Source organism: Empidonax traillii, unplaced genomic scaffold (genome assembly GCF_003031625.1).
Source record: "Empidonax traillii isolate 1590-97213 ecotype Southwest subspecies unplaced genomic scaffold, ASM303162v1 scaffold247:size2371522, whole genome shotgun sequence".
NCBI classification, from domain to species: domain Eukaryota; kingdom Metazoa; phylum Chordata; class Aves; order Passeriformes; family Tyrannidae; genus Empidonax; species Empidonax traillii.
In genome coordinates this window covers 403375-417814 of record NW_020955440.1, presented here as the reverse complement: position 1 = coordinate 417814, position 14440 = coordinate 403375, and the positions used below count along the sequence as shown (strand labels likewise).

Below are 14440 nucleotides of genomic sequence, written 5' to 3'. Positions count from 1 at the left end.
GAGGAGGTTAAAGGACTTGAAAAGAATCATTAGTTTCTAGTCCTTTGGAGAAATTAACAAGTAGAAAAGAATAACAGCTGATAATTTTTCACAGTTTCATACCTTCAAAGTACATGATATTGGCATCATTGGCTTTGTCAATATTACACCCACACTGCTGTTCCAGATCAGTTGATGTACACACAAACTATAGTGTCCTTTTCCTTAAAGATCCTCTTTGAGTAATTTGTATTTGTGCATATAGAATCGCTGTTACTGTTGAATGTGAGAAATGTTAAGTCATACTTGAAATGAGTCACTGTGTTAGTCATTTAAACTTTTACACTTTTTATTAAGATTTTATTTACATAAAACAAATGACAATATATTGGGTGATATTTAATCCTTATTATGAAAGTCAGTCCATTTCCACAGAACTAAAAATAATTGTTTCTCTCCCATGGGACTGTTTTGTAGTAGTTACTGTTCAGAGCCTGATTTATACATAGATGATCATACCAATATAACTGTTGCAACTGAGGGAATGACATTTAACCAAAATAGTCACACTGGTACGTCCTGCTATGGAGATGCAGTTTTGTATGAGTATATTCTTTTATGATGTTACTGTTACACCACTTCTTTAATTCTGAAATAAGCTATAGTGATTTACAGCTTCTCTTTTTAGTGGGATGCTGTGCTCTTTCCCTGACACTAGCATAATTACAGCACTATGACTTCAACCTGGAAACAATCTTTGTGTCTTTATTCCAGTTGCAAACTGCAGTCATCATGTCATTACAGAAATTAAAGTCTCCTGTGAGCTGCAGGGGGTATAAATAGGACATAACTGGGCCTCTTAAAAGTGATGATGCTCTTGTAAGGTTTTTATTGGTTACATATCTGTCCATGGTAATGGAAATTCATTGGCAGTGTATTTACTTTTCGTGTCTACCTTAACGTTGTTCTGATGGGAAAACACTAGTAAACTGTACTTGTACTTGAGTCACCCTTGACCTTGCCTTGACTCTAAAGGCCCAAGCACAACTACCTTTCAAAAACATCTTTCTTTTCATGAAGTCCTTTGTTAAGGTTCAAGTTAGATGTCTGGGAAAAAGTCTTTTTAAACCTCTTGTTCTCTTGTTTGAATTTGTCTGCTGTGTTCAAGCAGCAGTTGCTTTCTTAAAACTTGCTGCATTGCTAGTGGTCATATGACTGCTGTGTTGGGGACAGGACTTTTCACAAGAAAGAAGAAAAAGCTACCATATCCTGATACATTTAGTCATCATCTGGCCAGTTTCTAAGGATAGAATGAGTATTTACTAAATAAGAAAGAAAGGATTAACATTTCCTGAAGGAAAGAATATATAACAGGGCTTAGGTCTGGCTGCTCTATGTACCTATAAATTAACATACAAGAGGAAGAATGAGGGAAATAAATTGTATGTAGATGGGAAATAGTAATAGCTTGTTTGAATTCAAGGACTGGGAAGGTGATTTTTTTTTTTCAATAAATTATATTAAGCCTACCTTTTTATTGGAAGAAATTGCAATTCCATTACAATATATGCCAAGACTGTAACTTAGTTTTTCTTCCCTGGGAAAGGCACCTTCATTTTCTCTATGTCTCTAAGTGTTACACGTGTTTGCAAGCTTAATATTCTTGCAGCTGGATTCTTCACATCACTGAATTGTAATACAGCAGAAAAGTTCTCTAGTGGTTCTGGTTACTCCTTCAAAGACTTCTTTGTGATCCCCTCTTCCCACTGTCCTGTACTGTATAGATTGGTACCCATGCTCCAGGAGATGGGAAAACCTTTAAGACTATTTTCAAGCATCTTCAGATGAAACTTTAGATTTAGATTGCTTCTCTGTCACCTCTGTATTAGTTGTCTACCGAAGCAGCTACATCAGCTTCAGTGTCAATGATACTTCAAGAAGGCAATTTTGACAGCTTTTCAGGAAGCTTAGCAACATCCTGGGAAGGCAAACAAAGAGAAATTGATTTCACTATGAAGTCTTGCAGGGATAAACTCACAACTTCTATGCTAAACAGCTTCTTCTAAAATGGTCCTTCCTTGAAGTCAAATTGCTTTTGAATGCTTTTTAAATTAAAAAACCACGCAACTTGAATACAAATCTAATTGGTTTACAGTGTTGGCATGTTCTATAATATGACTGTTAAAAAGTGTGTTAAGCCTACTGCGTAAAAGATTCCATTTGCAAAGAAAACAGGAAGAAAAAAATGAAAGGCTGCATTGTCATTTGCTATGAACAGTTTATTCACAAAACAGAAAAAAGAAAACAGAAACAGAAGATACCATGCTTTTTTTTTTTTTTTTTTTTTAATAGCACTTCACAATGTGCTCTGTGTTTTTAGACAACAGTGGGAGCTGTCACTAAAGTTGGAGGGAAATGCTAATGTTGCTAATTAAAATGTGGGCAACTGGGACACCAGCTGCAAGTAACTTTTCAGTAAAGGGATATTCGGTTTTCTATGTGAGTTGATTTTTTACATTAATGAATTAAGAATATTAGAGTATTCACATTGCATTTGTATAAGGAATACAAATACTCTTATCTGATTTACCTTAGTTCATCGAGAGAATGTAAAATAGAAGCTTCTACTGTGGAGAGTGTACTGAGGCACTAAAATAATACAGAAAGAAGAATTCTAGGCAGTACAATTTACTACCAAAAAGAAAGAGTGTGCATTGGTTAAAAAGACTATTTCGTGTTATTTTCCAGGAGACTGTTGATTCTGTCATAGGGATTTTAGTCCCAGTCATGAAACAGTTGTCTCGGAGACCTAATATCAGTGAAGAATTTCCTTATTGTAACTTCGATTTTTGTGTAGGAAGCATCAATTTTTAATAAAGTAGGGTTTCTTCTCCACATGGAAAGAGTTATAGCTGATAGCTAGTTGCTAGCTAAGCACATTTTCACTATATGTCATTTGAAGAGGTACAAACAGTACCATGGATTTTTTGGTGTTCTTCTTAAAGATTGCCTTGAGAGTCCCAGCAGCTTTTCCTATTACAACCATGTTGCTTACCTATTATTTCCATAGCTCTGCCTCATACAGGAGGAATAACCTTGGTGCTTCACTCTTGTCCTTGCTCCTTAAAAACAAAACAAAAAAACAGAAAAGGAAGAAATCTGTTTCTTCCATCACTTCAGCTTAACCTTCCACCTGAAGAGGTTCCAGCTTGTTTCTGGTTTTCTTCTTGTTCGTTTTGATTTTGTCATTTGGGGAGGTAGAAGACCTCAGAAGGGTTGGTATAATAGCTGCTGCTGTGGCACAGTGATGCAGCCTGTGACTGGCTGTCGTCATCTTTTATGCCTCATCTTTCAATTGGTGCATTTTTGAGTCAGAGAAAAGTTGCAACCCTCAAAAACAAGTGCATAGGTCTTTGCACTGAAAAGTGACCTCAGGTGTATGCAGGAACCCAGAACTCAGTCAAGCATTGCAAATACAGGTGCCTTCTTCTCTCCTACCGTCTTCTGAACTTCAGCTCTGAAGTGTTGGATGCTTTTCTAGCAACAAATTAAGGCTGGATAATCCATCTCTTCTTGTAAAATGTTAAAATGCGTATGTATTCAAAACATTTTTAATGTACTCAGTCCTAGTTTCCCATAAACCAGTGTATCAAATGTAACAGGGCTTCAGTGAAAATCCAGTAGTGTTCTTTACTAATGTCAGCTGTGACCTGATCAGCAACTACACAGAGAAACTGGAAAATCCTGTGGATCACTTAAGTCAGAAAAGGCTGAAAACTCAGGCTCAAGAAAGCCAGCTGCAGCTGATTGCAGTGGCTAATTAGGAGACTGCTTCCAGGAGAATACAGTGTCAGTGTCTTGATTCCATGAAGTTGTAGGTGTGCTTTCCTTCCCATGTCATACAACATGTCCTACAGGATGGTACTTCCAATGAACTACCAAGGGAAAATACTCTGGAGCAGTTTTCTAAGAGAACCAAATATATTTATTCTATCCAACTAGATTAAGTTAGAGAATTTTTAAAAAGACCTTGACAGGTTGGAGAGATGGGCAGAGAAGAACCATCTGAAGTTCACCAAAGGGTCCTGCACCTGGGAGGAATAACCCCATGCACCACTGTAGGATGGGGACTGACCTGCTGGGGAGCAGCTCTGCAGAGAAAGACCTAGGGGTCCTGGTAGACCACAAACTATCCATGAGCCAGCAATGTGTCCTTATGGCCAGGAAGGCCAGTGGTATACTAGGGTACATTAACAAAAGCATTGCCAGAAGGTTGAAGGAGGTGATCCTGCCCCTCTGCTCAGCTCTAGTGATTGGGCTGCTGCATCTGGAGTGCTGCATCCAGTTCTGGGCTCTTCAGTACAGGAGAGACAGAGTGCTCCTAGAGCAGGTCCAGTGGGGGGCTGCAGAGATGCTCAGGGGACTGGAGCATCTCTCTCATGAGGAAAGGCTGAGAGAGTTGATCCTGTTCAGCCTCCAGAAGAGTCAACTGAGAGGGGACCTCATCAGTGTACCTATTAATACCTTTTTGACACTCAACCAGTATATATATTTTGGTGCCACTGCAGTTCTACTTTGCCTGTTTGTGACTTAGTGCAGTCTACGTGCATTGTACTGCATGGTGAGATTGTACCAGTAGAGAAACACAAATGGAATCCCCAGCAGGACTTCCAAAGCTTGCAATTTAGACCTTTTCAAGGTTAACAGAAGCTCCTAATACTTGTCTCTTGGACTTCTGAAGAAGCAAATGTTTTGACCCACTATGGTTTATAGGAAGGCCAGTGTCCTAATTTACATTTCTACTCTTGTGTCTGTGGTGTAGCAGTTCTGCTGCAGATCATGACAAGCAAGGTGATGTACTGTGAAGTTGGCTTACTTGATGTTACAGTTTGCTATTGTTGCAAAGCTATTACTGTTTTGAAGATTTATTCTTCTTTAAATTCAGAGTCTAAAGAGTTAAATAATTACACAAACTTGTATTAGTGGTTAAAAATCAGTTGTCTGGTGGGTTTGTGTGATTCAGTTGTAGCTTTTATAACACTAATGTGCAGCTGGAAAAGCAGAGAAGTATTTGGTTGTGCAAGCCCCTTTTAGGTTTAAAGCAGAAGCAACAGACTTCAAGGTTTATAGGTTTGTTCAAACTTATAGGTTTGGAACAATTGGTCTGCATTCAATTTAATGATGTACATCTGCTTCAGGATTTGAAAGAGATAGTTGGCTTTCTGGAGATCTGTGAGCTATGGCAAAGGTAGTAATAACCTGCTTTGGGACAGCTACCAAGAGACAAGCTATTTTCACTCTGAGAGTAGGAGGGAGTTAGCTGGCAAGGAAACATAGGAAAAAAAATAAATTGTGCCATAAAACCAATCTCTCTTCTTAAAAATAAGATTTTTAGTACCCAGTAGAACTGTGAATTTTCATTTCTAGGCGTTTTATCCAAAGGCCTTCCTTTTGTGGATCAGGTTTGAGACATCAGAAGCAGAATGTCTGCCATATAAAATTATCGCACTTACAGCCAGGCACGTGTCCCTCATGCATCACATGCATCTTTTCTGCTGTACATTGTGCCGCTATGGATTCACCCACGCAGTTTGCCTGAAAGCACTTGATGATTACACGAGTTACATTACCTTCTGCATCACTTTTGTTGGTTCTGAGGAGCTTGGTGGTTTTCAGTTGTCGAGGGTGGTATTGGGGGTGGATGGGGTGATGTACTGGCAGGTGTTGTGGTTGGTGCTCTGTGGTGATTTGGGTTTGTTTGGGGTGTGCTGGTCTGTGCAAATCATACTTTTAATGATGAGTCAGAGGAAGTATTTTTGGAGGTGCTAAAAGTTTCTGCAAAAATACATGGTCATCTTGTGCAGATTATAATGGTTAAGTAATTTTTAATATGCAATTTGAAGTAGGGTGATGTGTGGCAACAAGGAGCCTCTCCTTGCTTAGAAGGTTTGTGTTTTTGGACAATTGTAACTTTGGGTGTACTACTGGGATTTCTCCTGAAGAGAAACCACCTGCATCCTCAAAGCATGTCTTCCATTGCTGAAGATAAATTGTGTATTGACAGGGTGGATGCCTTGAGTGCTGTTTCTGAAGCAGATGAGGCAGTGTGCAAGGCCTGTCTGAGCATCCTTTGGGCAGGAGGTTGTTATGATTGCAGATGTAGCCATGTTGGTCTGTGGAATTTCCCAAGTATGGCAATTTGTGAGTTGTTTGACATTTGTCATTATAATTCAGAAGCTGATATCAGCAGAGGTGGAGGGAGAATCTCATCTCAGTTTGGATTCCTGTCCTATTATTAATTTTCTCTCCAGGTTTGAGAATACCATGCAGGCTCTGTTTCTGCATTTTTTTTGTGGTTAAAGCAGAAATACACATCTGAAAAGCTTACTGTGCTGAGGACAAAATGCTTAGTTTATGTTCATAAAAGAACATTTGAATCCTCAAAAGAAAATTTTCCAGATGAAAACCACTGAGTCATTAAACAGTGTTTTATTAAATAGAAGAGGTTTTTTATATCTTGATGTTCAGCACTGAGAATTACATGTGAATGTCTTCAAAATGTGTTTTGTAACAGATTGAATATGAGAAGAAGAAGAAAGAGGATGGAAAACGAGCTCGAGCTGATAAACAACAAGTGTTGGACATGCTTTTTTCAGCCTTTGAGAAACATCAGTATTACAACATTAAAGACCTGGTGGACATAACCAAACAGCCCGTGGTATGTACTAGGAGTCTTATAAATACAACCATTTTCAGTAGTTACTATTGTGTATATTTTACATATCCAGAAAATAGTTGTGTGTCTATATAGATATATATAATGTTCCTTTGAAACAGGTCTCTAAATACAATGGACTGAAATCATCAGTTTTAAGTTTGTTATTGTAGGACAGTGTAAGATACGAATCATTGCAGTGAGTGTGCTTTTTCTTGACAGAGATGGTTTAAATAACCTAAATGATGACTTTCTTATTTAGGTTTGTTTTAATACTGGGAACCAAATTCTGCAATGCTCTCATGTCTCCCCTGCTACTCTCCTCAGTGAAGCCTAGTTCTTTGGGCTGTAGACAGCTTGTGTAAGTGTGTGGTCAGTCCTTCCTTCAGCTTCTGAACTTTATCTTGGCAGAGCAACAGGGGTTGCTCTTTTTCTGTGGGTCTAGAAAACTGTATTTCATGGAATTAGTATTAAATGCAAGCATTATCCATGTTAGGAGCTCAGGTGTTGTGTCAGTGTCCCCAAAATCACTGGATTTCCTTTACAAATAGAATAATTTTTAGGATAAGAGTTTAGGTGGTTGATACTTAGGATTGATTCCGGGTTTTTTTAAACCCTGTTTTGATACACAAACAGGAAAAGCACAAAGGCTTCTGCTTATGTAGTGGTTTTGTTGTCTTGCAGAGTCTGCCAGCCTCTTCATCTGTGAACCCTAACTTTCCAGTTCTTTTCGTTCTTCCCCTGTTCAACCTTTCCTTGAGCAGACCAGTTGGGATTGGGAGGGAGATAATGACACATGAAGTATCTTTGGTGTTTTTGATATTTTTTACCGCCAACTTAAATATCTATCCTCAACCCAGCTGCAGATTTCAAAAAAACTTTAATGGACTTAATTTTTTAATCTAAATGAAGCGACAATGTCACAAAAGCTAAAGCAGAAGAAAGAACACCAACAGCTGGATTATGGAAAAAATACTCCTATGTAAAAAAAAAAAGGGGGGGGAAATGAAGATACTTACTAGTTTTGCTCACTTCACAGTTAGAATTAAGTATGTCTGTGTCAGAGCACTGGTATTAAGTGCACAATCTGGTTAGAAAATGCCCAAAGATGTTACCCAACTCAAACCATGTAGGTTCACTGTATTCTAGTACCTTGAAAGAAACTAGTTGAGTAATGTATTTTAGTTGAATAATGTATTTTCATCTTCCATTCCATTCATTTATCTCATGAGTCAATTCCTTATCTGTGTGGCAGAGAAGGTGTGTGGATCATGGGAGCTGAGAAGGCGGAAGGAATAGGAGGAAGATAAGGAGGAAGTAGCAGGAAAATTTTGTTTGTTTGTCTTGTGGTTTTCTGGTCTTTTTTTTGTTAGAGAGGTGTAAATACCACTGTCTTGATCACTTTGAATGTAAGTAGGTGCAGATTTATCCCATCTAGCATGACATCAGCTAGCAGTAGTCACCCACAATTCCCACTTAAATCACTGGAGAACTTGAAGTTACAAATAAATAAGGGTATTTTTCTATAATAGTAAGTGTAAATAGTAAATTAAACCCTTGCTACAGAATATGTTGCATGTTACAAAGGAAATTGCTGCCATCTTTATTTGTGATCATAAAATCACAAAGCAAGTCTGTTCTGAATACAAAATATTAGGGTAACCTGGTGGGGTGGTTTGGACCTGACCCTCAGCCAAGTGCCCAAACCCACAGCGACAGCTTCCTCCCACCCCCTTATACGAACACAGGGAAGGCAAGGGAAGGACAAAAAACTATCAGAAAACCACAATAACAAAACCAAAACTCTCTCTCTCTCTCTCTCTCTCTATATATATATATATATATATTTACACTTATATACAGTTCAAACTTATCTACATATAAAAAAAAAGGAGCCCCAACTCCCCAACACAGAGAGAGAACAGATATACCCAGTCAATGAAGAATTAGCAAACAAAACCTTAATACTTTCCTTAAGAATAGCAGAAGTGACTCAGCCCACTATCGAATCTCTCCTCTCAAATCAGAGGAAAACAACAGCCCCTCGAGGCCTACAGGCCCTCAACCCCCACGCGAGGAGCCCAGCTGTAGGGAAGTTGCTGTTCTTTACAACTTCTAACTTCCTCCCCCCTTCTATTTATATTTCTGCTTATGTAAAGAATAGAATGGAATACTGGGATATGGGTACTTCCTTAGTTTCAACCTGGTTACCAGGAAGAGGCCAGGAAGAGGCCTAAAACCAAACCATTGCACCTGGGTTTATATGTTTTCCATTGTAATGAAAAATAACTATTTGCTTGGCTGAGAACATAATATGGTTTTCTATGAGAAATCAAATGTTTGTGAAGAATGGAACCAGTATGGAACCAGTGGTCTAAGATGAACTACCTTTTTAAAAAATTACATTTTAGCTTTAAGTAATGGTTTTCCTAAACACAGTGGGGTTTGTTTTCCCCTCGAAGTTTCAGAAGGATTTTCAGAGCTTGAAATTTTATTCCTTAGTAATTTCTATCCCATGATTCTCTAATAACATTTTACTTTTTATGAAAAAAAATCAAGAGGGAAGATGGAACAGAGCAGTGGATGCCTTGAATGTACAAACAGATCACCTACAAATGAGCTTCTGTGTTAAAATCTATGTATATAAGCATACTGCATCCCTTTCTGAGAAAAAAATTGTAGGTCCCTGATAAGTTCTCACCAGGCTCTAAAATTCAGTATTTGGCATCACTGGGGGAAGTGTAAAGTTTCTCTCTATGGTGTGATATCAGAGTAGTATGTTTCACGATGTATAGGCCAGCCTGGTGCACTGCAGACCCAGGTGGAAAGTCCTGGGTTATAGAAGGAGAAGTGATTCTGCAGGAGAAATCCTAACATCCCCTGAACTCCCCTCATCAAGCCACTTGCTCTCATGTAAAATACAGCACAGCAGGACTACCCCTGATTTGTAATTTGTCTAAAAGCTCCAACAGGTCACTGTTATCTGTGCACATACAGTGATTTTTTGGGGCTAATGTTCTCAGCTGCCCTACCTAAAGCCACTGCTGCTTAGGTCTTCCCTGCACCAGAGATGGCAAATCCTCAGTTGCTGCAGTTTCACAGTTCCAGCTTGAAGTTCTGTTACTTGTGGCACTTCCTATTCAGTTTGGGTGAGTTTTGTTCCATTTTGATATGCTGTTGAATCAAAACTCTTGGAAGTTTTGCCCTGAGAGAAGCAGAACTGCCTGGGGAGTTAGGTTTGAAAACCAGCTGAAATTAAAAGTAACCCTAATATAGCTGGGTGGCCAATTCTGGGTGAGTGAGCACCGGGAGCTTTGGGACGTGCAGCCACAGTGGTTTTGCTCTGCCCGAGCCCAGCAGCACTGCCATGCCTTGTGACCCGGCTTCCCAGATACAGACCTGTCAGCCCAGGAAATGCAAATGGATGTACTTCATGAGACTAAGTGCAGTTACAGGATTTTTTTTCCCAGTTCTCTGTTCGTGTGGTCTAGAGCAGAATTTAACCTTGTTTCCAAGTGTTCCTTCCACACTCTCTGCCATGTTTTGAAGTCTCTGTCAGCTGCACTACTGAAAGCTACCTCGTGTGCACGCACAGGGATTGCAATCAAAGCAGTGGATATGCAGCTTTACACATCTACTAACACCCCATGTAGAAATCGCTTTCTCACCTGCTTTCAGCACCTTCTAAAAGGTGCGTGGCACAAAGAGAGTGCTGCCCTACAAAAACGTTTGTGCACTGATTGCTGTTGTAGTGAGCACGTTTGCCCTGGGTACCTGACTCTGGAATAATGACGGCATCTCTGCAATAGGCAAGATGCGGAAAGGTGTGCGAAGGGATGTACAGCGATCTGCTGCTGCCACCTGCTGGGGTTGGCATCCTGCACCCTCGAAGGGAATGAACTCCCTGCTCACAGCGCCTGTGCCCAGACACTCCACTCCAGGAAAAGACCCTAAGAAACTAGTTCGCATATGCGGTCTGCTACGATCACCTTTCTTACTTGTGGGACCAACACCCCTCATTGCTTTGAGATAGGTTTTTAAGAATAATTTTGGTAGATGAGTCCAAATGAAGTGTCATCGTTAGTGTGGGATCTGGATTTTTATTTTGTTTTGTATATTTTTGATGTGTACCTGGAGAGTAATGACTGATTTCTCTAGAAGAGACATTTTTTTTTCCGACTGAGAACATACTTTTTATTTGTGTATTTCCCATCTTTTCCATTTAGCAAAAAGGGGAAGAGTGTAAGGAACAGACTGGGCCATCAGTATGGGCACTTCTTTTTTCTGTGTCCTCAACAAATATTTGCTGATTTTAATGAGTTGGAGTATATTGATATTTGCACTTAGTGGAACTGTAGATGCAGAAAGTACAAGGGTTCCAATAACTCCAGTACAGTATATGCACTCCAAGAGGATTAAATTGCTCAAACTAAAGCAATTATGAATTTAATGCGGGGATTCTTAAATTGTGGTCTGTGGTTGCCATGGCAATCCATTCACATCAGTCCCGATTAATATTTAAACAAACAAGCAAGCAAATGGCTCTTAAGAAAATTACTGGTGTTTATTATAAAGTGTAAAGCAGGCTCATATCAGTGAGCTGTGTTTTCTCAAAGGTTATACTACTGGTATCATAGCTGTACTTGTTTTGGGTTTTTTTCTTTCTCTTCCAAGGCTAAATAATTTAATGTATTAGAAAATCCTCTGACACCTACTCTATAAATGAGGCCATAATAAAATGCTTAAAGCTTTGCAAAATGGCATGAAAGCCAACAGCCTGGGGCTTTGATCGAGTTTGAATAAGGCAAGGAGTTTCAAGATGATCCCAGCCCAAGCAAGAAGACCACGAGCTTTTAGCTCAAGTGGGGGAATTCCAGCAGGAGGATGTGTAAGATAACCTCAGCATCACCTTCCCAGGAGGTTATGGGAGCTTCATTTCGACAGCATGTGCTGCATGGAACATCCATCTCATCTTGCTAGCACTTGTCTCTCACAGGGAACTGTGTGGGAGCCGTCACCCCTGCAGCTCAGGTGCTCCCTGCTGCGTCCCTGGGGCCTTGCACCAGGCGTTACACCCAGGCTGCTCTAATCCCTGTTGTGCCTGAGGATCAAAATCTGTGGCAGATTATTGCACCCCTTAGTGCCAATCAACCAGCCTTGCTGTGCCCCCCCTTGTGAACTGAGTGAACGCAGTTGAGCAGATCTGTAGGAACCCTGGCAATTGCCTGCCTGTATAATACGAATTTTTGTTTTCTTTCAGATATACTTGAAAGAAATTTTGAGAGAAATAGGCATCTACAATGTGAAGGGGACCCACAAAAACACATGGGAGCTGAAGCCGGAATACAGACACTACCAAGGAGAAGAAAAGAGTGATTAACAAAAAAATTTCAAAACGAGAGAGAATTACAGTGATTGCACTGAGGGAACTGTGATGGGTTTACAGGCAGGACTGAGCACAGTGCAATTATGCAAGGATAAAGATAAGTTAAAGCAGCTGATACTTAGTAATTTTCTGTAGCTCTTTTCCCAAGGAATATTTCTTGTGTGTTTCTATAAGTGCGTTGTCTTTTGACAGAAAAGAAAATGTTTATAGAATAAATTTGTATTAGATTTATCTTTATTAGAAATCTTTTGAGCTCTGAACTTACTTTTTCTTTGTAGCTTTGTGGCTTTTCCAAGCCTCAGTGACTTTGAAGGAAATTGTGTCTAGAGGAACCCAGGACTTTGTGGTTTTGCATTCCACTATAACCAGGTTAATACTGTCAGTTCTGCTGGGATCTGCTAGGGCTTCATCTGGAAGGCTGCAAGGAAGGATACACAACCCTTTGTGCAGCGTTTGGGTAGAATGGACACGATGCTCCTTTAGGGATCAGGCTTTAGGGAGAACAGCCACAACCATGGTGCTCATCACAGTCCTTAGACTCCGTGGGAACAAATCAATACAGTTAAAAATGTGTAAAGCAAAAGCTGTTTGACACACAGGTCAGTGGGAAGAGGACAGTCCCCTCCAGGTGATTACTGAAAAAAAAATTGAAATGCCTGTTAGGTACAGCAAGGAGGAGTTTTATTTTTGTGTTGTTTTTATGCTGATACCTATGTTTAGTTCAAGCATATGAATAAAAACATTATTTTAATTTGTACCACGCAATGTTCTACATTACTGACTGAACATGTGATTTAGGTGGCATAGGTCTGAAGGGTGTTTTCAAACAAAGGGGGTTTTATTGCTGGCTTTGCCATTGGGTTCCTCTGTGTTTTGGGAAAGATTGCTGAGTTTATCTGTGTCTCTGTTCCCTAATTTTTGAAATGCATATTGCAAGGGTTGTCTGTTCAACATCCTTTTGGGAGGGAGCAGGGAGGGGACTATTTAATTATATTCTCAAAGGTTTTATGTTAAAGAAAGAGCAAAGAACACAGAGGAAAAAAAGCTCATTAGTATACCTGTAAGTGAAGCAGATGAGGTTTGATAGCACAACTTTTACACTCCCTCAGGTCCTTCAAACTGTGCATCATTTCTGCCCACTCTAATGAAAGAAGGTCTGTGTGAAAAGCAAACATCCCATTATTGGTCCACTTAGAAGCAACAAAAGGGTGTCAAATGCCTTTGGAGGTTTGTAAAACTCTGACCACAATTTTGCTCATTCATTTTTTCTTGAGTTGTTTGTGTAGTTATTTCCATTCAGATACAGTTCCTGCTGGTACTCAGCTTCCTGGGGCATGAAGTGTTCAGTTCCTAGGAGGTGGTCTGCTGAGAGTTTTGAAGAGCAGATCACATTCTAGAGATATGTGTGTGCTTTCATAAATACTGCCATCGACTTGTGTCTCCTCAGGCTCTACAAGCAGGACCCAGCTTGCTAACAGTTGCAGGAAACATCTGAGGATGCTGAGGAACTCAGGAAGTCGGCCTTTGTGTCTTGCTGTGGTACATGATGTGCTCCCCAGCAATAACCAGAGCCTGCACACATTGCTGTCCTCATTGGGCTGTTTGAGTTCCTCCGTGGGCTTGTGTTCACTGACATGTAGGATGAGAGCTCTTGTTTTTCATGAGCTGGGCTCCTCTGTTGGATTCGTGTCCTATTTTAGCAGCTGAAGTGCCTAGCAAGTCTAGGCCAGCTCTTCCTTTATGGTGCTCCTCACATGCTCCTCTAAAACCATGCAGGGGAATGCGATGCAGTCTTGATTTAAGGGTGGTGTAATTCGTTGCCACAGGTAAAAATGATCATGCTCTTTCAGAGGGCAGTGGTTGCCTTTTGTGGGATACACAGCAGGATTAGCTTAGCAGGAGAGTGTTTTGGATCTGCTTTATTTTTGGTATTATGAGCTGCTTCACAGTTAGACTTCAGTTGAGAAGGACATAATCAGTCAGTGTAAAATGCCAGATGATATAAGTAGAGGATGTATTTTATTGATCTGTAGAGTGCCTTGGACAGGGTAAATAAGGTCTATTCAGGTGTAATGGAAAGTGTACAGAGCATTTTATGGGATTTATGGTTTTTACAAAGATTGGGGGTTTTTTATGAGTATCATTAAAAACATGGAGAGTCCTAGAAGTGGAGTATTCAATCGATGAGCAACAGAAAGTTTGAGGAATGCCAAGGTGCACTGGTTTGCTTGCAGCCTTCTGTGTAATAGCACCAGTTATAAAAACCAAGGAACAGGACAATGAGGATACAGCATTTAAAAAATGGAACTGGGAAATGCTATGCCAGGGTAAACAAAGAAAAGATAACCAGAGGACAGTCC

The 14440-nt window shown here is 39.9% G+C and overlaps 1 protein-coding gene across 2 annotated transcripts in view; it reads left to right on the top strand.

The window, feature by feature from the left end:
* The window catches only part of GTF2F2 (general transcription factor IIF subunit 2), an 83011-nt gene extending 70174 nt beyond the window's left edge, over nucleotides 1-12837 (top strand). For both annotated transcript variants that reach the window (XM_027888893.1, XM_027888894.1), the window contains exons 8-9: nucleotides 6554-6697; nucleotides 11955-12837. In XM_027888893.1, the coding sequence (XP_027744694.1) occupies nucleotides 6554-6697; nucleotides 11955-12074 (264 nt within the window). In that variant the 3' untranslated portion in view covers nucleotides 12075-12837. The remainder of the gene's footprint in view (nucleotides 1-6553; nucleotides 6698-11954) is intronic.
* The last annotated feature ends 1603 nt before the right edge of the window (nucleotides 12838-14440 follow it).